General features: G+C 60.2%; 1 protein-coding gene across 1 annotated transcript; it reads left to right on the forward strand.

Moving 5' to 3' along the window:
* The first annotated feature begins 3,862 nt into the window (after window positions 1–3,862).
* CASTOR2 (cytosolic arginine sensor for mTORC1 subunit 2) lies at window positions 3,863–23,514 on the forward strand. Its single transcript, XM_029082787.2, has 9 exons — window positions 3,863–4,001; window positions 14,306–14,376; window positions 14,478–14,674; window positions 16,939–17,074; window positions 17,514–17,637; window positions 18,080–18,190; window positions 19,907–19,989; window positions 20,341–20,435; window positions 22,090–23,514. Exons 1-9 carry the CDS (start codon window positions 3,889–3,891, stop codon window positions 22,156–22,158), a joined length of 999 nt encoding a protein of 332 aa, XP_028938620.1. The 5' UTR covers window positions 3,863–3,888; the 3' UTR covers window positions 22,159–23,514.
* Window positions 23,515–24,181: the final 667 nt, after the last annotated feature.

Below are 24,181 nucleotides of genomic sequence, written 5' to 3' on the forward strand. Positions count from 1 at the left end.
ATGAAGGCACAGTAGCTAACAGAGAAGCAGCATGGGGCCTAGTGGAAAGAGCACGGGCCTAGGAGTCAGAGGGACCTGAGTTTTAATCCCGGCTTCGCTACTTGCCAGCTATGTGACCTTAGGCAAGTGACTTCACGTCTCTGGGCCTCAGTCACCTCACCTGTAAAATGGGGATTAAAACTGTGAGCCCATGAGGTGATAATAATAACAGTGGTATTTGGTAAGTGCTTACTATGTGCCAAGCACTGTTTAAGCACTGGGGTAGATACAAGGTAATCAGGTTGTCCCACATAGGGCTCAGTCCCTAATCCCCATTTTACCGACGAGGTCACTGAGGCCCAGAGAAGTGAACTGACTTGTCCAAGGTCACCCAGAGGACAAGTGGCAGAGCCAGGATTAGTCCTTTGACTCCTGGGCCTGTGCTCTTAATAATAATTACGGTATTTGTTAAGAGCTTACTACGTGCCAAGCACCGTTCTAAGCGCTGGGGTAGACACAAGGTGATCAGATTGTCCCACGTGGGGCTCACAGTCTTCATCCCCATTTTACAGATGGGATCACTGAGGCACCGAGAAGTGAAGCGACTTGCCCAGAGTCACACAGCTGACAAGTGGCGGAGCCGGGAATTCGAACCCACGACCTCTGACTCCCAAGCCAGGGCTCTTTCCACTGAGCCACGCTGCTTCTCTTGCCACTAGGCCCTGCCGCTTCATGAGGTACATGGACAGTGTCCAAACTGATTATCTTGTAGCAACCCCGGCGCTTAATACTGTGCCTGGCATGCTCTCAGTGCTTAACAAATACCATTTTAAAGAGAGGAGCATCCATTCTAATGGGGAGGCGCCGAGACAGAAGCGGATGAAAACACAGGCGAGCACGAGAGAAGACCTAAATCAACGCACGGAGAACCAATGAGCCGCTCAGCAAAGCAGCCACGGATCAGGAAGCGGGGTCACACGGGTTGATGCTGGCCCGGACTCTGGCAGGGGATGGGGGAGGAAGGGATTTGGGACACAGAGTCCGGGTCACCGGGCGTGCCCCGGTGTCAGCGTATCCCCCCTCAGGGAACCAACCGATCTTATTTATTGAGAACTTCTTGGTACTAAGGGCTTGGGAAAGTCCAATACAACAGAGTCGGCAGTCACGTTCCCTGCCACGACGAGCTTATCGATCAATCGATCAATCGTATCTGCGGAGCGCTTACCGTGTGCAGAGTACTGTACTCGGCACTTGGGAGAGGACGGTAGAACAGAGTTGGTAGACAGGTTCCCTGCCCACAAGGAGCTCACGGTCTAGAGGAAGGAAGATGGGAGACCCCCCCCTTCTCCCCTCCCCCAGAGTGGGGGGCCACGCCTCTGCCCCCCGACTTCTTTTGGGACGGGTCCCCTTCTCTCCCAGCCCTAAAGAGCCTCTCCCTCGGCCCAGCAGCTGTTCCGATCTCCAGGGATGCCCCCTCCCGCCCTCCTTCTGTCTCTGTCTATCTCCCTCTTTCTCTCGACTGTAAGCGGGCTGTGGGCTTATTGTTGTATCGTACTCTCCCTAGCGCTTAGTACAGTCCTCTGCACACAGTAAGGGCTCAATTATTGTTATCAATCGTATTTATTGAGCGTTTACTGTGTGCAGAGGACTGTACTAAGCGCTTGGGAGAGCGCTTGGTGGTATTTGTTTAGTGTTAACTGTGTGCCGGGCACTGTACTAAGCGCTGGGGTGAATACAAGCAAATTGAGTTGTCCCACGTGGGGCTCACCGTCTCAGTCCCCATTTTACACATGAGGTCAGTGAGGCCCAGAGAAGTGAAGTGACTTGCCCGACAGTAGACAAGTGGCAGAGCAGGGATTAGAATCCATGACTTTCTGACTCCCAGGCCCAGGCTCTATCCACTATGCCACTTTAATATATATATATCTATCGACATATACATAAATACAATAAATACGATTGATGGCCTGACTCTCCCTCCCCCCTAGATTGGGTCTCTGTGGGCAGGGAGTGTGTCTGTTTATGGTTATGTCTCCCAAGCATTCAGTCCAGTGCTCTGCACACAGTCAGGGCACGAAAAGTCCGGTTGAATTGATGGATGGATGGATGGATGGATGGATGGATGGATGGCTGGATGGCTGGATGGCTGGATGGATGGATGGATGGATGGATGGATGGATGGATGGATGGATGGATAGACGGACGAATGGATGGATGGATGGTTGGATGGACTGTAAGCCCATCAATGGGCAAGGACTGTCTCTATCTGTTACCAATTTGTACATTCCAAGCGCTTAGTACAGTGCTCTGCACATAGTAAGCGCTCAATAAATACTATTGAATGAACGAATGGACGGACAAATGGATGGATGGGTGGATGGATGGACAGATGAAGGGAGGGAGGGATGGATGTTTTGTTTCGTTGTCTGTCTCCCCCCTTCTAGACTGTGAGCCCGCTGTTGGTCGGGGCGGTCTCTATCTTTTGCTGAACTGTACTTTCCAAGAGCTTAGTCCAGTGCCCTGCACATAGTAAGTGCTCGATAAAGCAGCACGATCTTGGGACTCAGAGATCACGGGTTCCAATCCCAGCTCCGCCACCCGTCGGCTGTGTGACCTTGGGCGAGTCACTTCGCTTCTCGGGGCCTCCGTTCCCTCATCTGTCAAACGGGGATGAAGACCGTGAGCCTCACGTGGGACAATCTGATGACCCCGCATCTCCCCCAGCGCTCAGAACAGTGGTCGGCACATAGGAAGCGCTTGATAATAACGACGTCGGTGTCCGTGAAGCGCTTCCTACGTGCGGGGCGCTGTTCTAAGCGCTGGGGGAGATCCGGGGTCATCAGGCGGTCCCACGGGAGGCTCCCGGTTAATCCCCGTTTGACAGATGAGGGAACTGAGGCCCGGAGAAGTGACTTGCCCACAGTCGCGGAGCTGTAAAACGGGGGTGAAGGCGGGGAGCCTCACGTGGGCCCAGCCGTTGAGCCTGCCCCCCGCCCCCGCCCGGCGCTTCGAAAGGGGATGAAGCGCGGGCCACTACAAGAGAAGCAGCGTGGCTCAGTGGAAAGAGCACGGGCTTTGGAGTCCGAGGTCATGGGTTCGAATCCCAACTCTGCCACTCGTCAGCTGACTGCAGCCAAGTCACTTCACTTCTCTGTGCCTCAGTTCCCTCATCTGTAAAATGGGAATGAAGACTGTGAGCCCCACGTGGGACCACCTGATTCCTCTGCGTCTACCCCAGCGCTTAGAACAGTGCTCGGCACAGAGTAAGCGCTTCGCAAATATCAACGTTATTATTAGAGAGGCAGCGGGGCTCAGTGGAAGGAGCACGGGCTTTGGAGTCAGAGGTCATGGGTTCGCACCCCAGCTCGGCCGCTTGTCAGCTGTGTGACCGGGGGCCAGTCACTTCACTTCTCCGGGCCTCAGCGACCTCATCTGTCAAATGGGGCTGAACCCTGCGAGCCTCCACGTGGGACCACCCGATTCCCTTGTGCCTACCCCGGCGCTTAGAACAGTGCTCTGCACCTAGTAAGCGCTTCACAAATAGCAACGTGATTAGCACAGGGCGATGATGGACGGGCCGAGCGCAGGGATGGCGGCCCCCCCCGGCGGACTACAAGTCCCGGCCTGCCCCGCGCCGCCGCGCATGCGCGGGGAGGGGAGAGGGAGGGGGAGGGAGGGGGGGGGCCGGTGGAGCTTTGAGTGGCAAGTTGTTTGTTACCGTGCAGCCCCAGCTGCTCCGTGCCCCGCGGAGCCGGCCCGGACCCCCGGACGCCCCCCGGGACCCCCCGATCGGAGCCGGGCCGCTCCCCCCCCCGCCGCCCCGACCCCCCCCATCCTCCCCCCCATCCTCCCCCCCATCCTCCCCCCCATCCTCCCCCCCACCCCCCCTCCCCATGAGCCGCGGGGCCGATGGAGCTGCACATCCTGGAGCACCGGCTCCGGGTGGCTAGCGTGGCCAAGGCCGGCATCCACCTCTTCACCCACGGGCTCCTCAAACTCGCCTTCCTCCCCGCCCGCACCCGGTAAGGACGCCCCCCGCCCCCCGCCCCCCGCGCCGGGGCAGGGGGGCATCGGGCGGGACCGGTCGAATGAATGAAATCGGGCGGAGGGAGGGAGGGGAGGGAGGGAGGCAAGTGCCAACCCCGACGGATGGCCCGCTCCGGGACCCGGGACCCGGGACCCGGGACCCACCACCCACCACAAAGGGGGCGTGGGGACGGGGGACGGGGCGCCCGTCTGATGGAGCTGGAGCCGGGAGGCCCAAAGCGGGGGGCCGGCCCGGGATGCCACCCTGCTCCACCGGCCAGGCGCCGGGGGGGGGGGGAGGGGGCGAGGGGGAGGGGAGGGGGGCGTGTTTCCCGCTGCTGCTGCTGCTGCTGCTGCTGTTGCACAGAGCGCAGCACAGAGCGCAGACCTCATCCCCGAGGCCTTCTGGAGAGGAGGGGGGTGGGGGGGGCTGGCAGTGGGGGCGGGGCCTCAAGAAGGACCCCCCCCCCTTTCCTTTTCCCTCCTCCCCCCTCCTACTTATCTCCCCCACCGCCTTTCCCCCGTAAGCCCTCCCGGCCCGGCCGGTTGGCCGAGAGATTGCCAAGTTGTTGATGTCGGGATGGATCTAGGTAAGAGGATGAGGCCCTCGCTCCTCCGGGCCGGACGGGCGTCCCCGCCTGGAGTGTGAGTGTCGGGGTGCGAGTGGGTCCGTCCGGGCGACCGTGTTTACCCAGCGGATTGAGGCTCGCCCCGGTGACCCGTTTAGCGGTGGCTCGGCCGCAGTGGCCGGGGGAGGGGGGCGGGGGGGCGGGGGGGGGTCCCCTCCCGCTCTATCCTCACCCCCGTCCCAGTTAGGACCGGGGTCGCGCCCCCTTCCTCCCCCACCCCCCCCCCACGCCAGCCCTCCGGGGGTCAGTTCCTCCCGGACTCCGGGGACCCGGCTGGGGATGGGGGGTGAAGGCCACCCTTGTCACTAGGTCGGCTCGCCCCTCTTCCTGCCCCCCCCCGCCCCCGGGACAGGGGTCCGGTGGCTTTGGAGCCCGGGGCCCCCGACCCAGTAAGACCCTCGAGGGAACCAGGGACCTCGAGGGGGGGTTCATTAGCAGACGAGCTTTTAGCTCCAGGCTTGAGATTCCCCCCCCCCCCCCCCCCCCACCTCCCCGCCAGGCCGGCTACCACGGGTATGAGGTCACCTCTTGGCTCCGGGGCCGGAGGGGGCGAGAAGACAGACGGGCCCTTCGATCCGGCTGGACGGGCACCCTAGGAGACCCCTCCACACGCCCCTCCGTCACCATCACCACGTCCAGAGGGGAGGAGGTGGGAAGCCACGATAGGGCCCCCCCCGACACCCCATCCGGGGTTCTGGGCACGGGGGTCGGGGGTGGTGGGGGTCCCAGGCCTCGTGGACGACAGAGCCGGCCCCTCGGACCCGACCCTCCGGCCCCCGCACCCTCGGCGTCGCGGTGGCCACGCTCGGGTGGGGAAGGGGGGCTTGCGGCCGGAGCCCCCTCGGGGACAAAAGGACCCGGAAAACCGTTGCCCGGGCAAGTCACGGGGCTCGGCCGCTGCCCGGCAGTGACCGTCTCCCTCCCCGCGACCCTGGAGCCCGCCGCTTCTGGGCACCATCTGTGCCCGCTCGGCCCGGCCGGGGCCCTGTGGGTCCCCCCCCCGAGGGAGGTCCGGGTCAGGGAGAGGGGCTCGCTCGGCTGTCCGGGGAGGCTGAGTGGTCCGACTGGGCTCTCTTCCCTGCTCTGTCCGGGCTGGTGACCTTGGGCGAATGCCTCACCCTCTCTGGGCTTCGGTCTCGTCCCCCGGAAGACAGGGGCAAGGAGCCCGAAGTCTCCCTGCCGCGGGGCCGGGGTGCGGACGGAGAGAGATCTCTGGGTTCGTGGGCGGGGGGACGGAAAAGAAGAGAAACTCATTTATCCAGAAGCTCCCCGGGGTTGGTGGGACCTCCTCCTCCTCCAGGGAGCCTGCTGGCATCAGCCTCCTGGTGGGAATGGATACGTCCCCCCCTTCCTAAGCAGATTCCCAGGCCTCCCTAGAAGCTCCCCGAGGGCCCGAGTAGGGTCTTCTTCAGGAGCTCCGGGAGGGTGATAAAATGCTGACTTGGGCCTGGGCCTGGCCCGGGGCCCCCAACCCTGGGTCTCCCACCCTGAGGTCCGAGGGCGAGGAAAGGGCCTTTGGTCCCGTCTCCGTCGCGCCCCCCGAACCCACGGCTTTCTATCTGGGGAACTGGAGGACCAGAGAGATTAAGCCACTTGCCTGAAGCCACACAGCCCGAGCCGACCTGGGGCTCCGGCCACCTGCGTCTCAGAGCACGGGGGAGGCCGGCCAACCGGCCGGACATCCCTCCCCCCGGGAACGCGTCCGGCCGGACATCCCGCTGACCGGCTCGAGCTGGAGAAGACACCAGCCTGTGATCTAGGGGTGGGGGGCGTGCGGGGGCTCCCGGGCCCTGTCTCCACTGCCCTGCTCGGGGCCTCCTCTTGGAAGCCCTCTGGGTTTCTGGAGGCCCAAGCGTCCTCTCTGGGCTCCCGGCACTTGTGAGCAGGGGCCCCCTTGGGGTGGGCAAGCGGAGGCAGCGGGCGACAGCTGATAAGAAGTGGACTTTACCCCCGGAGCCGGAGCCGAGGGGCCTCCCACGGCCCCCCGCCGGCCTCCCACCGGGTCCCTCGCCTGGTCCCCAGGGCCGGGAAGGTCAGCGGGGGGTCCGGGAATGCCCCCGGCTGGATACGTGCTGCCCGGCAGCTGCGAGAGCCGGGGGAGGGAGGTGAGCGGTGGCGGGGGGGAGTGAGCCTCTGGCCCAGGATCCCGTGCAGTGGCCATGGTGGGCCGGAGCCCAGGGGCCTGCAACGTGGCCCCGGTGGGGCGCCCTGGACCACGGGGGGATGCTGGCGAGGGACCCCCTGCTCACCTCAGCGTGGTTCTCTGCTGCTGAGGGGAACTCTCTTCTCCGTGGCGGCGGTTCTCAGAGTCCTGCCTCGTTGGTTTCCTTGGGCCCCCAGCGCCCGCCTGTCTCCCCCCGGACACTCCGAAGTTGCTCCGAGGCAGAGGCCGGGCCTTTTGCCTCCGTGGTACTCTCTCAGACACCCAGCCCGGCGCTCGGCTCACAGCGGGGGCCCAGCACACCCCTCTGCACATAGCAGGCGCCCAGCACGGCCCTCTGCACTCAGCGGGTGCCCAGCACGGCCTCCTGCACACAGCAGGTGCCCCGCATGGGGCTCTGCACTCAGCAGGTGCCCAGCATAATGCCCTGCAAACAGCAGGCACCTAGCACGGGGCTCTGCTGCCAGCAGGCGCCCAGCACAGCCCTCTGCATATGGCAGGTGCCCAGCACGGGGCTCTGCACCCAGCGGGTACTAGCACGGCCCTCTGCACTCAGCAGGCATCCGGCACAGTGCCGTGCACCCAGCAGGTGCCCAACCCAGCCCTCTACACACAGCGGGTGCCCAGAATCCAGCCCGCCTCTCTACACACACAGCGGGTGCCCAGCACCCAGCCCGGCCCTCTACACACACAGCAGGTACCCAGCACGGGGCTCTGCGTGCAGCAGGCACCCAGCGTGGGCCCTGCACTCAGAAGGCGCCCAGCATGACCTTCCGTATACAGCAGGTGCCCACCACGATGCCCTGCACCTAACAGGCGCCCAGCACGGCCCTCTGCCCCTCGGCAGGCACCCAGCACGGCCCTTGGCACGTGGCACATGGGGGTCTGCACACAGCAGGTACCCGGCATAGTGCCCTGCACGCAGCAGGCTCCCAGCACGGCCCTCTGCATACAGCAGGTGCCCAGCCTGGCCTTCTGCACACAGAATGGAATCGGGGAAGACTTCTCGGAGGAGGGGGCGCTTTAGTCGGCCGTTGAAGATGGAGAGAGCCGTGGTCTCCCTCTCTGTTCCTTTCTCTACTCTCCCACCGCCCTGCGGGCAACCCTACCTGGCTAGTGTGGTCCTTCAGGGGGCCTCCTCCCTAAGGACAGGCCAGCCCGGGGGTCAGCACAGGCTGCCCGGTGGCTTGGAGCGTCCCCCCTCACCCACCTCTCCCCGGGGAAATGCAGACTGGCACGACAGCTCCCCAGCTCCCTGCCCCCCAGCTCCTCCCTCTAGGTCCGCCTCCGCCTCCCCTCTTTCCTGCCTCAGCAGCATGCCCTCTCAGTTGAAAGAGCTTGGCCTAGCGGGTAGAGCACGAGCCTGGGAGTCATAAGGTCATGGGTTCTGATCCCGGCTCCGCCACTTGTCTGCTCTGTGACCTTGGGCAAGTCGCTTCACTTCTCTGGGCCTCAGTCACCTCATCTGTAAGTAGGGGATCGAGACTCTGAACCTCATGTGGGACAGGGACTGGGTCCGACCCGCTTAGCTTATATCCACCCCAGTGCTTAGCACGGTGCCTGGCATACAGTAAGCGCTTAAGAAATGCCGTGATTATCATTACCTCCCCGATCTCCTACTGCAATCCAGCCCACCCACCGCAAAGAGCGACACCAACGCTCTACCTCCGTGTCGTCTAGCTCGCCCCCGTCCTGGATCCCCTTCCCCTTTCATCTCTGACGGACCACCACTCTCCCCACCCTCAAAATCGCCCCCCCCCCAGATCCCATCTCCTCCAAGAGGCCTTCCCTGACTGAGCCCTCATTAGCCCTACTCCCTCTCCCTCTGCGTCAACCATGCACTTGGATCCGTCCCCTTTAAGTACTTGCTATTCACCTCAGCCTCAGAGCACTTACGTCCACATCTGTCATTTATTTTTATGTTTTTAATGTCTCAGTTACCTCATCCGTAAAATGGGGATTGAGACTGTGAGCTCCACGTGGGACAGGGACTGGGTCCAACCTGATTTGCTTGTATCCACCCCGGTGCTTAGTAGAGGGCCTGGCACATTGTAAGCACTTAACAAATAATAATAATGTTGGTATTTGTTAAGCGCTTACTATGTGCAGAGCACTGTTCTCAGCGCTGGGGTAGGTACAGGGTAATCGGGTTGTCCCATGTGAGGCTCACAGTTAATCCCCATTTTACAGATGAGGTCACTGAGGCACAGAGAGGTGAAGTGACTTGCCCACAGTCACACAGCTGACAAGTGGCAGAGCCGGGAGTCGAACCCATGACCTCTGACTCCAAAGCCCAGGCTCTTTCCACTGAGCCACGCTGCCGTAATGTCTGTGTCCCCCTCTAGACTTCAAGCTCCTCGTGGGCAGGAATCATGTCTATCAACTGTTGTAGCTGCTCAAGTGCCAGTTTGCTTGTCTCCACCCCAGCACTTAGTACAGTGCCTGATGTAGTAAATGCATAACAAATACCATAATTATTATTATTATCACAGTGCTCTGCACACAGTAAGCTTTCAAAAAATATCATTGACGTTGTGGGCAGGGAATGCGTCTGTTATAGTGTTCTGTGGTCCTCTCCCAAGCGCTTAGTAATAATAATAATAATTATGGTATTTATTAAGCGCTTACTATATGCCAAGCACCGTTCTGAGCGCTGGGCTAGATACAAGGTATTCAGGTTGTCTCCCGTGGGGCTCGGTCTTAATCCCCATTTTACAGATGAGGTCACTGAGGCCCAGAGAAGTGAAGTCCCTTGCCCAAAGTCACACAGCTGATAAGTGGCGGAGCCGGGATTAGAACCCACCACCTCTGACTCCCAAGACCATGCTCTTTCCGCTAAGCCACGTGCTGTACACGCAATAAGTGCTCAGTAAATACGATTGACTGACAGAGACGGAGCCCAGGCCGGTACCCACCAGGGTCCAGGCTGCAGGACCCTGTGCGGGGCTGCTGTTGACCACCAGAAGATACCAGTGTCCTCACCACCAAGCCGGGGACACCAGCAAGCCGGGGGGGTGCTCAGCATCCGCTCCATAGGGCGCCCCTTTTTCCCCATCTCCATCCTGGTCCGGATTTCCTTCGGTGCCAGGGATCCCACCTCACCAGGACCCAGCCCCGAGGGGCAGGGTTGGAGGCTGGGACCGGGGAAAGGAAAACGTTTGCGCTAACACCCAAGTCCCGGTGTGTTTCCAGCGGCTTGGTGGTATCCGGCTCTCTCTTCGAGAGGGAGGTTCCCAAGGAGCAGGAGTTTCCTCACCTGTAAAATAAGGATGATGATGATGATAAGATCTGTTAAGCGCACACTCTGTGGCAAACACTGTACTAAGCACTGGGGTAGACGCAAAATAAGCAGGTCGAACGCAATCAACGTCCCACCTGGGGCTCACCGTCTAAGAGGGAGGGAGAACCGATATTAAAATCTCCATTATTACCGATGGGGAAACTGAGGCGCAGAGAAACAAAGTGACTTGGCCAAGGTCGCAGAGGATTAGAACCAAAGTCCTCCGACTCCCGGGCTCGGGCTCTTTCCACGAGGCCAGGCGGCTTCGCTGTTAAGTGCTCCCCGTGTGCCAAGCACTGAGGTGGATGGGATTTTAGCAGATTGGACACACAGTCCCTAGCCCAAAGCTCACAATCTGAGAGGGAGAAAGAACAAGTATTGAATCCCCATTTGACAGATGAGGAAACTGGGGAAGAGAGAAGGTAAGCGATTGTCCGAGATCACCCAGCGGTTCATGATGAAAACCCAGGTCCCCAGACTCCCGGGCCCATAACCTGTGCACTAGGCCACACTACCTAGAGAAGCAGCGAGGCTTAGTGGCTAGAGCCCGGGCCTGGGAGTCAGAAGGACCTGGGTTCTAATCCCGGCTCCGCCACACGTCTGCTCCGTGATCTTGGGCAAGTCACTTCTCTTCTCTGGGCCTCGGTTGCCTCATCTGTAAAATGAGAATTCGGAGTGTGAGCCCCACGTGGGACGGGGACTGCGTCCAACGTGATTAACCTGAATGTCCCCCAGCGCTTAGAACAGAGACTGTGAGCCCGTCGTTGGGCAGGGATTGTATCCATCTGTTGCCGAATTGTACATTCCAAGCGCTTAGTCCAGTGCTCTGCACATAGTAAGCGCTCAATAAATAATACTGAATGAATGAATGAATGAATGAAGAATAAGTTCTTAACAAGTACCACAATCATTATCGCTAGTATTACCTGTTTACCGACCTTGGACTGTGAGTTTTATAATAATAATAATGGTGGTACTTGTTAATAATAATAATAATGTTGGTATTTGTTAAGTGCTTTCTATATGCCGAGCACTGTTCTAAGCGCTGGGGTAGATGCAGGGTAATCAGGTTGTCCCACGTGAGGCTCACAGTCTTAAACCCCATTTTACGGATGAGGTAACTGAGGCACCGAGAAGGTAAGTGACTTGCCCAAAGTCACCCAGCTGACAGGTGGAGCCGGGATTAGAAGCGCTCACTATGTGCAAAGCGCTGTTCCAAGTGCCGGGGGGCGGGGGGGGGGCGCGGTACAAAGTGATCAGGTTGACCCACGTGGGGCAGCATGGCTCAGTGGAAAGAGCCCGGGCTTGGGAGTCAGAGGTCATGGATCCGAATCCCGGCTCTGCCACCTGTCAGCTGTGTGACTGTGGGCAAGTCACCTAACTTCTCTGGGCCTCAGTTCCCTCATCTGTAAAGTGGGGATTAGGACTGTGAGCCTCACGTGGGACAACCTGATGACCCGGTATCTACCCCAGCGCTTAGAACGGTGCTCGGCACCTAGTAAGCGCTTAACAAATACCGACTTTATTATTATTATTCATCCCCACTTTCCAGATGAGGTCACTGAGGCCCAGAGAAGCGAAGCGACTGGCCCAAAGTCCCCCAGCCCAGAGCCCGTGACCTCCGACTCCCCAGCCCGGGCTCTTTCCCCTGAGCCACAGTGGCCGCGCCGTCCCTGATTGTCTTATATCTGCCCTCAGCGCTGGGCGCGGGGCTTAGGAAGTGGCAAACAATTAATAAATGGCATTTTTTTTTATTGTAGGAGCAGGGTCGGGGGAGCTAAGGGCCTTTAGCAGTCAATGTGCAGGCTTCACATTGGCCAGCAGGGGGCGCACTACCGGCCTCTTACCGCCCGCTCCCTAAATAATAATAATGTTGGTATTTGCTAAGCGCTTCCTATGTGCCGAGCACCGTTCTAAGCGCTGGGTACATACAGGGTCATCAGGTTGTCCCACGTGAGGCTCACAGTTAATCCCCATTTGGCAGATGAGGTCACCGAGGCCCAGAGAAGTGAAGTGACTCGCTCGCAGTCACCCGGCTGACAAGTGGCAGAGCCGGGATTCGAACTCATGACCTCTGACTCCCAAGCCCGGGCTCTTCCCACCGAGCCACGCTGTTTCTCGAGCACTGTACGCAGAGCGCTGTACTGAGGACTGGGGAAAGCACAGTACAACGATAAACGGTGACCTTCCCTCTCCGGACCGCTCGGTACGGGCGACCGAGGAGAGGATGGCAGGGAACAGAACGTCCATCGCAGGGTGAGGAGCCGGTGGCCCTGCCTGTCGAAGGCTAAGACCCCCTAAGGACCACCTCACCCCTCCCCCAAACCCACTTTCCAAAATGGCTTCAGGGTCGGGGGCAGAGAGGAGCCCCCTACCCCATCGGGCCTTGGACCCTCGCCTTCCCGCCACCCAGTCCCCCCTCCCCGGAAAGGGTACCAAGCACTGGGCTGAGCACTGGGGGAGATAACAAGGATAATAATGATAGTACTTGTTAAGCGCTTCCTATGTGCCAAGCACCGTTCTAAGAGCCGGGGCAGATACAAGGCAGGCAGGTTGGACGCAGTCCCTGTCCCACATTGGCCTCGCACTCTTAAAATCCCCATTTTACAGATGAGGTAACTTAGGCCCAGAGAAGTGAAGTGACTTGCTCAAGGTCACGCAGCAGAGCCGGGATTAGAACCCATAACCTGCCTCCCAGGTCCGTGCTCTCTCCATTAAGCCACGCTGCTTCTCCAGATGTGGGATGTGGGATAATCCGATCTGGGGGGAAGGACCAGGGCACGTGTCTTTGTGTACTTACCGCCAAGGAGTGCTTATCTGGGTCCAGAAGATTGTTGACCCCTCAAATTGGACTACGGGGACATAGACACAGTTGAATATATTTCATGTATCAATCCCACCTTTCCCTAGTCCTAGGTATCCATTCGGTAGTATTTACAGTACCGGGCACCTGCTGGGAGCAGAGCACTCTTCTGGGCAGTGGATGGGTGCAGAGCACTGTGCTGGGAGCTTGCTGGGAGCACAGCGCTGTGCTGAGCATCTGCTGCGTTCAGAACCCTTGGGAAGATTCGTCACAAGTCAAGACACGATCCTCGCCTTTGCAGTGCTTGCAGTCTGGATAGAGCGCAGGCCTGGGAGTCCAAAAGTCCTGGGTTCTAATCCTGACTCTGCCACTTATCTGCTGCCTATGGGCGAGTCACTTCATTTCTCTGTGCCTCCGTTCCCTCATCTGTAAAATGGGGATCGAGACTGTAGGCCCCACGTGGGGCAGACTGCATCCAAGCCAATTTACTTGTATCCACCCCAGCGCTTAGTACAGTGCCTAGAACATAGTAAGTGCTTAACAGATACAACTGTTATTAGTGGGATTTTAGGAGGCTTTGAGGCAGGGGAGAGTTGTGGTCTTGTGAATCAGGTTGGGGGGCGGCAGGGGGTGAGGGGAGGGCGGTGAGTGAGGGGTTGGAGGCAGAATTGCCCTCCCCCCCGGCCCCAACTTGGTCAGCAGTAGGGTTGGGAGGTGGGAGGGAGGAGGTGAGTAGTTAATTTGGGGTTCAAATTCGAGAAGCGGCACGACCTTCTGGATAGAGCACAGGCCTGGGAGTGAGAGGACCTGGGTTCTAGTGCCGGCTCCGCAACTTATCTTCTGTGGGACCCTGGGCAAGTCACTTCACTTCTCTGGACTGCAGTTACTTCATCTGGAAAATGGGGATTAGAGCCTCCTCCCTCCGATTTAGACTGGGAGCTCCATGTGGGTCAGGGTCTGTGTCCAACCTGATTATCTTGGATCTACCCTAGTGCTTAGTACAGGGCTTGGCACATAGGATTTAGAAAATACCATAAAATCATAATAATGTTGGTATTTGTTAAGCGCTTACTACGTGCAGAGCACTGTTCTAAGCGCTGGGGAGGATACAAGGTGATCAGGTTGTCCTACGTCGGGCTCACGGTCTTCATCTGCATTTTACAGATGAGGGAACTGAGGCCCAGAGAAGTTAAGTGACTCACCCAAAGTCACGCAGCTGACAAGCGGCGGAGCTGGGATTCGAACCCAAGATCTCTGACTCCCCCGGCCGTGCTCTTCCCACTGAGCCCCGCTGCTTCTCTAAAAGAAAATTGCCCCTCTGTGACGCCATCAATGGGGACAAGACAATAGAGTACCTAGGCTTCAGCAGGTCGATAATCAATAATTAATAACCAGGTGCCTCTCCTGTTCTCCCCCATCTCCCCTAGATGCAAATTCTTCAGCCTGACGGAAACCCCGGAGGATTACACCGTCATCGTGGATGAGGAGGGCTTTCTGGGTGAGGACGGGGGCGGGCGGGGGCCGGGCCGGGGGCCGGGGGCCGGGGGCCGGGCGTGTGGCCAACTGACCCCCTCCTCCGCCACCCCCCGGTGCCGGCAGAGCTCCCGGCGTCGGAACACCTGAGCGTGGCGGAGGCCACCTGGCTGGCCCTGAACGTGGTGTCCAGCGGCGGCGGAGGCTTCTCCGGCTCCCAGCCCATCGGCGTCACCAAGATCGCCAAGTCGGTCATCGCCCCGCTGGCCGACCAGAACATCTCGGTCTTCATGCTGTCCACCTACCAGACGGACTTCATCCTGGTAGGACAAGGGGGCCGGGGGCCGGGGGCGAGGCGGGAGGGCGTTCGGTTTGGCCGGGGGAGATTGGGAGCGTCTCCCTGTCTGCCTAAAGCCCATGCCCCTTCTATAACACCCCCTACACCCTTCCCATAATGTGTGCTCCACCCGTCTACGCCACGCAGCCTATCTAATAATGATGGCATTTGTTAAGCGCTTACTATGTGCCAAGCACTGTTTTAAGTGCTGATGACGGCATTTAAGTGCTTAATATGTGCCAAGCGCCGTTCTAAGCGCTGGGACAGATACAATGTAATCAGGTTGTCCCACGTGGGGCTCACGGTCTTCATCCCCATTTTCCAGAGGCCCAGAGAAGTGAAGTGACTTTCCCAAAGTCACCCAGCTGACAAGCGGTGGAGCCGGGATTAGAACCCACAACCCCCGACTCCTAAGCCCGGGCTCTTTCCACTGAGCCATGCTGCTTGTCCTCTACAGCGAGCACGCCGTCGCTCATCCGTTAATGATTGTGGTATTTAAGCGCCTACTATGTGCAAGGCACTGTACTAAGCACTGGGGCGGCTTAGCGCGGAGCCACGAGAAGCAGCGTGGCTCAGTGGAAAGAGCCCGGGCTTGGGAGTCAGAGGTCGTGGGTTCAAATCCCGGCTCTGCCGCTTGTCAGCTGTGTGACTGTGGGCGAGTCACTTCACTTCTCTGGGCCTCAGTTACCTCATCTGTAAAATGGGGATGAAGACTGTGAGCCCCTTGAGGGGCAACCTGATCACCTTGTATCCCCCCAGCACATAGAAGAGTGCTTTGCACATAGTAAGTGCTTAACAAATAACAACATCGTTGTTATTATTACCAGCAAATTGGGATGGACACAGCCCCTGTCCCACATGGGGCTCACAGTCTCAATCCCCCTTTTCCAGATGAGGTCACTGAGGCCCCGAGATGTGAAGTGACTTGCCTAAGGTCACCCAACAGACAAGTGGCGGAGCCGGGATTAGAACCCGTGACCCCCTGCCTCTCAGGCCCGTGCTCTACTATGCGAGAAGCAGCGTGGCTCAGCAAAAAGAGCCCTGGCTTGGGAGTCAGAGGTCATGGGTTCGACTCCCGGCTCTGCCACTTGTCAGCTGTGTGACTATGGGCAAGTCACTTAACTTCTCTGTGCTTCAGTGACCTCATCTGTAAAATGGGGATTAGCTGTGAGCCTCACGTGGGACAACCTGATTTCCCTGTATCTACCCCAGCGCTTAGAACAGTGCTCTGCACATAGTAGGCGCTTAACAAATACCAACATTATTATTACGCCACACTGCTCGTCCTGTACAGCGAGCACGCCATCTCCCCTCCACACCCCAACTACTGCACACACCCTGTCTGTAACCCACAACGTCTCTCCCATCAACCAATCCATCGGTGGTAGTTAAGGAGCCCTTGCTCTTGAGAAGCCGGGTGGCCTAGTGGTGAGAGCCCAGGTCTGGCAGTCAGAGGACCTGGGTTCTAGTCCCAGCTCATGCTTCTTGCTTGCTGGGTGACCCTGGGCAAGCCACTTCACTTCTCAGGGCCTGAGTCTCCTCAACTGTAAAATGGGGGAATTAAAAACCTGTTGTCCCTCCAACTTCGACTGTGAGCCCCATGCGGGACGATGAATGTGTCCAACCTAATTAACTTGTATCTACCCGATGCTTAGAACAGAATTTCACACATAGTAAGCGCTTAAATACCGTAAAAAATAAAATTAAAAAATACAATGTGCAGGGCACTGTACCAAGCGCTTGGGAGAGGACAACAGACTTGGTAGACACGTTCCCTGCCCACACTGAGCTTATATTCTAGAGGGGAGACAGACATCTATATATAAAACTGACACGAATCTAAATAACGCTCTTTATGGCCTGGCTCTCTGCCTTTAGTCCCCCGTGGCGTAGCATCGTATTTCTCTAGCAGACACCCCTGCCTCTGCCCCCACCCCCCAGAGAGGCAGCCCCGTGTCTTCGGCACGACCCCGGCGGCCAGGCGGCTTGCCGGTAGCCTGTGCCCGGTCTTAATTCGTGCCACGCTCGCAGCCCGCCCCCCCCCCCCCGCCCCACTGGCGTCTGGCTCGCCACCCTCCAGCCCCCACCTGTGACCCTGCCCCAGTTTCCCGGCGGCTCCGCACGTGCCCCCGGCCACTTCTCCCCACGTCCATCCCGCCGGGGGCAGTCCGGTCTGTGCGCCGGCGGTCCGCAGTGGTGGGGGTGGGGGGTCCCACGCCGGCTCCCACCCCCTCCCCCTGCCCACCGCAGGTCCGCGAGCGGGAGCTGCCCTTCGTGACGCACACGCTGGCGTCCGAGTTCACCATCCTGCGAGTGGTCAACGGCGAGACGGTGGCGGCCGACCTCCTGGGCACCATCACCAACGGCTTCGCCAAGCCCAAGCTGGGTGAGTGACCGTCCAGCCTCCCCGCTCCCTGACCGCCCGGCAGCCCCACCTCCTTGGCGTGGGCTTTCCCCATCCGGCCCCTCACCACAAGGCCCGGACCGCCCGCCCATCGATCAATCATGCCTATCGAGCACTTACCGTGTGCAGAGCACTGTACTAAGCGCTTGGAAGAGTCCAATACAATAAGTGTTGGAAGACACACTTCCTGCCCACAAGGAGCTTACAGTCTAGAGGGGGAGACAGACGTCGAAATCATTTCGAGGCAGGGGAAACGGCGGAGCGTAGGGATACGGACGTAAGTGCTGGGGGGCTAAGGGCGGGGGCGGTCTCCTGCGCCGGCCCCGAGGGTCGCCCCGCTCCAGCTCCTCCGGCCCCGGGTCTGGCTGCCCGCAGCTCAGGGGGCCCCGTGTCTCAGACTCCGTGGCTCCGACCTTTTCAGTTCAGAGACCGGTCATCCACCCGCTGTCCAGCCCCAGCAATATGTTCTGCGTGACCAGCCTGGACCCCGACACGCTGCCCTCCGTGGCCACTCTGCTCATGGACGTCATGTTTTACTCCAATGGGTGGGTGTCCCGGCTCGGCCCGCGGCGCGAGGGGGTCTCCTCTTATTTGGAGGGGCGTGGCGGGTGTTTCTCAGGACCCAGCCTCCATGGAGAAAAATTCAGAGGGAGGACTCAGTACACTATACCATTTGTGTGTGTAGGGGAATCAATCTACGGTATTTATTGAGCACTTAACTGCGGTGCTTTGCACACGGTAAGCACTCAATAAATATGATTAACTGTGTGCAGTGCACTGTTGTACGTACTTGTCCTGTCCAGTCTCAACCATCAGAGCGGCGGGGACCGAGTCTCCTCCTCCTCCCTCTGCCCTCACCCCGTGTCCCCAGCCCGCAACCTCCACCCTGGGTGGGCTCGGCCCGGACCCAGGGGAGGTCGGGGCGCCGTTTCCCAGGATGCCTCCCTGACCGGCCTGACCTCCTCCCCCACTCCCCCGTGGCCGCAGAGTGAAGGAACCGGTGGTCGGCAACGAGGAGTGCGGCCACATCCGCTTCTTCTCCTTCTCCCTCATCGAGGGCTACATCTCCCTGGTCATGGACGTGCAGACCCAGCAGCGGTGAGTGCCCGGCCGGACCGGGCCGTCGCCACGGCAACCCCCCGGGCGCGGTCCCCCGTCCCTCGCCTCGCGCTGGGCTCCTCGGCCCCGGGAGGAGCCGGGGCTCGGGGGGGTTACTGGCTTGCCCTGGGCCTCCCGGCGTGGGAAGGATCGAACCATTTGGGAATGACCCGCCGCGCCCCTCCTCCTCCCAGATGGGCGATGGGGGTCAATCGACTGTCCTGACAAGGCTCAGTCGCAGCCCGGGCCCACTGCGGGAGAAGCACTGTGACCCAGCGGAAAGAACAAGGGCCTGTCAAGGGTATTTATTGAACAGCCACTTTGCCAGGGGCTGATGAAGAACAGAATAAGGGGAGTGACAAGTTCCCCACCCACAAGGAGCTTCCGCTAGAACGAGGGAGACAGATGGCAGTCAGTCAGCGGTATTTATTGAGCGCTTACTGTGTGCAGAGCACAGTGCTGAGCGCTTGGGAGAGTACGAGAACAATCACCAGACACATTCCCTGCCCACAACGAGTTTACCGTCTAGAGGGGGCTGTAAAACTCTGTACAAACATCCCCGTCCTCCCCGACCTCTTTGGAGGCTGACACGAGCCCTGCTCTCCAGGAGCTTCCAGTCTAGCGGGGAAGGCGGACACCGAAATAAATTAGAGGTAGAAGAAGAGACTTGAAAGGGGGATCTGTCGTTAGGTGGCTGTCGAGCCAACCTGCCGGGAAGGGCGATTCGTGCCCGAGTGTTTTGGCTGGGGCAAGGGGAGGGGAGGCGGGAACGGGAAAGGCCAATTCAGGAAGGCTTCCCCGCGGAGAGGCGGTGACCTCCGTGGGCTCTGAAGATGGGGAGGGCCGCCACCGGCCACTGAATGGAGAGGGGAGGGAGTTTCAGACTGAGGGCAGGGCCCCCGGCTCACGCTGGAGTCGGCATCCCATCCCCATCTCCACCCGTCGGCCCGACGGGGCTGGTCGAAGCCCCCCCCCGCCCCGTCCCCGGTACTCGGTGTACCCGCTAACTCTGAAGTGGGTTATTTGAACAGCCGAGGCCTTCGAAGGGAACGGTTTAAACTGCAGCGAGCTAGAAAGTGATTTAAACCGCAGATTAGTGCAAAGCGAGTTGTTTAAACAGCCGAGAACTATAAACTGAGATGTTTAGGCTGCAGAAGCATCAAGTGAGTTGTTTAGACAATAAAAAGTGGGTTGCTCAGGCGGCAGAGAAGCACAAAGTGAGTTGCTTAGACTGCAAGGAAGCATCGAGTGAGTTGTTTGGACTGCAGAGAAGCATCGAGTGAGTTGTTTAGACTGCAGAGAAGCATCGAGTGAGTTGTTTAGACGGCCGAGAAGCATCGAGTGAGTTGTTTAGACTGCCCAGAAGAATAAACTGAGTTGTTCAAACTGCGGAGAACTATAAAGGGAGTGGTGTAGACTGCCCAGAAGCACGGAATAAGCCACTTGAGGCGGGCGGCCTGAGGGCAGCCGAGGTTTGACGCCCCCCCCCCCCCCCCCCCCCCCGCCAGGGGCCGGCAAGCGAGGCCGGGGCTTTGGGTCATTTGGGGCCGCACTCCGCTCGCATGGGCGAGTGACCGGTCCGGCGGCCCCTGCTTTTGACAGGGGACCGGGCCTCAAGGGCGGGGGTGGCGGGGGTGGCCAGCGAGGTCCGCCGGGCGACGTCGGCCGGATGGCCGGCAGGGTCTGATGCCCGGACCCGTCCTCTGCGCCCTCGAGGTTCCCCAGCAACCTGCTGTTCACGAGCGCGTCGGGCGAACTCTGGAAGATGGTCCGGATCGGCGGGCAGCCGCTCGGCTTCGGTGAGGCCCGGGCGCTCCCGGAGGTGGGGGGCGAGGACGGAGGGGGAGGGAGGGAGGGAGGGCTCAGACCTCGACCCCCCGCAGCGGCTCCGACCATCACCCGCAGCCCGAGCCCCTTCCCCCCACCCCAACCCCAGTCATCTGCGGGCGGCGGGCGACGGGCCGGCCAGATGGTGGCTCCCACGCCAACGCCCTCCCCCGCTCACACCCGACGGGCCGTGGGCACGGGCGCCGGGGGCCGTCTGTGGCGGAGGGCGGGCGGGCGGTGGACCCTCCTGGTCCGAGGCCTGAGCTCCCCCACCGCCTCCTCCTCAATCCACCGCCTCCCGGTGCCCCCCGCCGTTCCCCCAGATGAATGCGGTATCGTGGCCCAGATTTCTGAGCCCCTGGCGGCCGCGGACATCCCAGCCTACTACATCAGCACCTTCAAGTTCGATCATGCACTGGTGAGACCCGACGGGGGCAGGGGCAGACGGGGGAGGAAGGCTTCAAGGGAAGAAGGGGTGGGAGGATGAGGCCCGGGGTGTCCTCGATGTCCCTTTTGGCGGTGCGGACGGAGGAGGGAGGGCCCGACGGGGTGCTAGGAACTGCCCCGGGGGCCGCCCAAGTCCCAGAGCCAAGCTGGGAGAGCAGAAGACGGGCTGGCGGGTCAGAGTGAGCCACAAACCGGCATGCGGGGTGCTGGCCACAGCTGTGGGGGGGGACGGGACACACGTCCCTGTTCTCCCTCCCCCTTAGACTGGGAGCCCCGTGTGGGACAGGGACCGTATCTGACTTGATGATCTACCCCAGCGCTTAGAACAGCGACTGGCACGGAGTAAGCGCTTACCAGATATCATTATTACCATTTGTTCATTAATGATAGTATTTTCACTCTGCTCCGGCCAGGCTTGAATTGGAGTCCCAGCCCCAGCAGGATCGCACAGGGTGTGGACGGGTTGGAGGGGGTCAGACACAGTTGACAGAAAGGGGCTCGGGGGGGGGACGGGGACGACACACTGCCCAGCTGGACTCTGGGTCCACAGAAGAGGAAACGGGTTACAGTCCAGCCAGACAGATTTTACGGCAGGTGTGTGTGTGCAGACAGATTTTACGGCAGGTGTGTGTGTGTTGGGGGAGGCGTGGGGGGGGAGTCTTGAAGTTCATTTAATGTGGGGTTCATTCAGCGCTTTCTCTGCCGTCAGCACTGTGCCGAGCGCTGGTGTGGACACAAGATGATCAGATGGGATCTGGGCCCTGACCGCACCCCCTCCCCCATGGGCTCTCGGTCTGAAGGAGTGAGAGTGGGGATCTAATCCCCATTTTACAGATGAGGAAATTGAGGCCCAGAGCTGCCCGAGCTCACGCGGTAGACCAGAGGCAGACCCGGGACAGAACCCAGGTCTCCTCATTCCCAGATAAAAATAATAACTATTATTATTATGGCAGTACTTGTTAAGCACTTACTATATGCCAAGCACTCTTCCAAGAGCTGGGGTAGTTACTAGTTAATCCGGTTGGACCCAGTCTTTGTCCCACGTGGAGCTCCCAGTCCTAATCCCCATTTTACCGACGAGGGACCTGAGGCCCAGAGAAGTGAAGTGGCTTGCCCAAGATCACAGAGCAGACATGGGGCAGAGCTGGAATTAGAACCCAGGTCCTTCTGACTCCCAGGCTCGTGCTGTATCCACTAAGCCACAGTGCCTCATCCCCATTTTACAGATGAGGAAACGGAGGCTCAGAGAGATCAGGCTCTTTGCCCCAGGCCACACACGGCAGAACGAAGGCCAGAACCGGGGTCTCTGGACCCCAGGCTTGGGGGTCTTCACCACTGGGCCACTCTGCCTTAACCTAAGGAAACATTTCCTGGAGACACAGAGCCACGGATCAGGCCGGGGCTGGGTGGAGGATGGTGATTCAGGGGAGCGGGGAGACGCGGAGGGAGGAAAGGAAGGAGAAGACTCTTTGAGGAAGGTCGAAGCCCACGTGTCCAGAAGCAGGGGCTGGACAGGGTGAACGCCTCGAGGTTCCCCAGGGAGCAGGTGAGGGTTGGAGGAGGGTCTCAGGGGAGGCAGGTGGAGGGTTGCAAACAGCCCCCTCCCCCCCATTCTGCCCCCACAGGTCCCCGAAGAGAACATCAACAGCGTCATTAACGCCCTCCAAGTCAGTCAGGCCGAGCAGCAGCGTTAGACGGGCCTGAGCCCTCACCTCCTCCTCCTCCTCCTCCTCCTCCTCCTCCAGTGCTCCCCTTCCCCACGCCCCCGGCCCCTCATCGCCCCCCGGTCTCCCCTTTCTTGCAGTGGAGCAGGTGCACGGCCGCAGCGGTTGCGGGGCGGCAGGGGGCTTCTCCGGGCCCTGTGGCCGGCGACCCGGCCGACCCGTGCCGCTGCGGGGCCCGGGAGGGGGTCGGACCATCCCCGAGAAAGCGGAGGACTCACACTCGACACTACTCTCTGAGGAGACCCCACCCCGGAGCCCCTCCGGTCCCCCGGAGGGACCCTTCCCCGAAAAAGCGGGGGACTCACACTCAACACTACACTCTCTGCGGAGACCCTACCCCGGAGCCCCTCTGGTCGCCCGGGGGGACCCTCCCCAACCTCAGCCCACACTCCTCACACTGGGGAGGGGGCCCCCCCCGCCACTCCCCAGCTCTGCCCCTCTCCAGGAGGGGTGCTGAGGTGGAGCCTCGTGGCTCGGAGACCATTGATTGCCAATGTGGAGGGGCAAAGGATAAGCCCCCCCGGGCCTAGGCCCCGTACGGATGTCCCCCACCGCGGGGTTTCTAGGCCCCGCTGCCTGATCGGGGCAAGGAGGGGGCGCCTGAACGACAGGGACTCGATATTGGGTGGGGGTCTCCCGGGGCCTAGCGCTAGGACGGCCCGGACGGACATGCCTTCCGAGCCCCTGGACGTCCCCCCTCCCCAACTCCCAAGGGACCGGCAGGAACCTCGATGCCCCCCGCCGCCCCAGGCCGTTCCCGCCCGGACCCCCGCCCCGATGCTGGGGCAGGGGCGGGGGCGGTCCTCCGTTCTCCGAGCCTTCGTCAATTTGCACAAAATTCAGAAAGAACCAAAACTGTAAGTTGCTTCTTCGTTCCTTGAAGGGGCGGGGGGTCTCAGGGGGTCTCGGGGGGACCTACAAGACCACAGCATCCGGGGACTTGGGGCCCACCCCCACACCTTCACACCTTGGCACGTGGAGGCCGGGGCGGCTTCCCGCCGCCCGGATCTTCGGGCCTTCTAGACTTCCCCGGGACTCTTCACTCCCCGAACCCTCCGCCCCAATTCCCCGCTCCTTCTCTGGGAAGAAGAAGGAAAGAAAGAAAAAGAGCCGAATTCCCGGCGTTTCCCCAAACCCTCCTGTGCAAGTGCGAGAGCGCGTGCGTGTGCGTGAGACCCCCCCCCCCCCCTCCACGTCTAGGACTGTTGCACTGCGCTCGCCGCGGTCCGGACCGGCTGTACCCACCTATAAATACCCGTGTTTTATGTTTCTATAGATATATACTGTATAGAGCATATCTACTTGAGCAATATATATGTTACTATATGCCGCGTGGCCGCGTGCGGGGGGTGCGCAGGGGCCGGGTGGGCCGTGGACTCTCGTTTTAATTGGACTCTGCGGGCAAGACGGCGGCGTCGCTCGGCTCTAAGAGTTTCTCAAGCCGGCAGGCTGCAGCCCCGGGGGCGGGGGGGGTCTGTAGCCCCCCTGGGGTCCGGTCTTGTCGGTTTTCGGGGTGCGGGAGGGGGGAGGGGAAGGGGAGGGGGAGCCCTACCTCCGGGTGGCCGACACGGGTTGTCCTGCTCGATCTCCTCCAGAACGGGAGGGGGCGCTGCGGGAGCGGAGGGGGGGCGTTGCCTTGACGACGGGGGCGGGGCCTTCGAGGCCGGAAGTGAGGTCCGCAGAGGGGAGCAGTGCGCGCGCGTACGTACGTGCGTGCGTGCGCGCGGCGGCGTGAGTGCGGGCGGGGCCGCTTCCCTGCTCATCCCTCCCCGCCTCCTCCCCTTCAGCTGTAAGGCTGGGGGCGGGGCCCGCCATTCATTCATTCACCCACTCATTCACTCAATCGTAATCACAATAATAATAATGTTGGTATTTGTTAAGCGCTTACTATGTGCAGAGCACTGGTCTAAGCGCTAGGGGAGGTACAGGGTCATCAGGTTGTCCCCCATGAGACTCACAAGTTAATCCCCATTTTACAGATAATAATAATGTT

This window comes from Ornithorhynchus anatinus, chromosome 17 (genome assembly GCF_004115215.2).
Source record: "Ornithorhynchus anatinus isolate Pmale09 chromosome 17, mOrnAna1.pri.v4, whole genome shotgun sequence".
NCBI lineage: Eukaryota > Metazoa > Chordata > Mammalia > Monotremata > Ornithorhynchidae > Ornithorhynchus > Ornithorhynchus anatinus.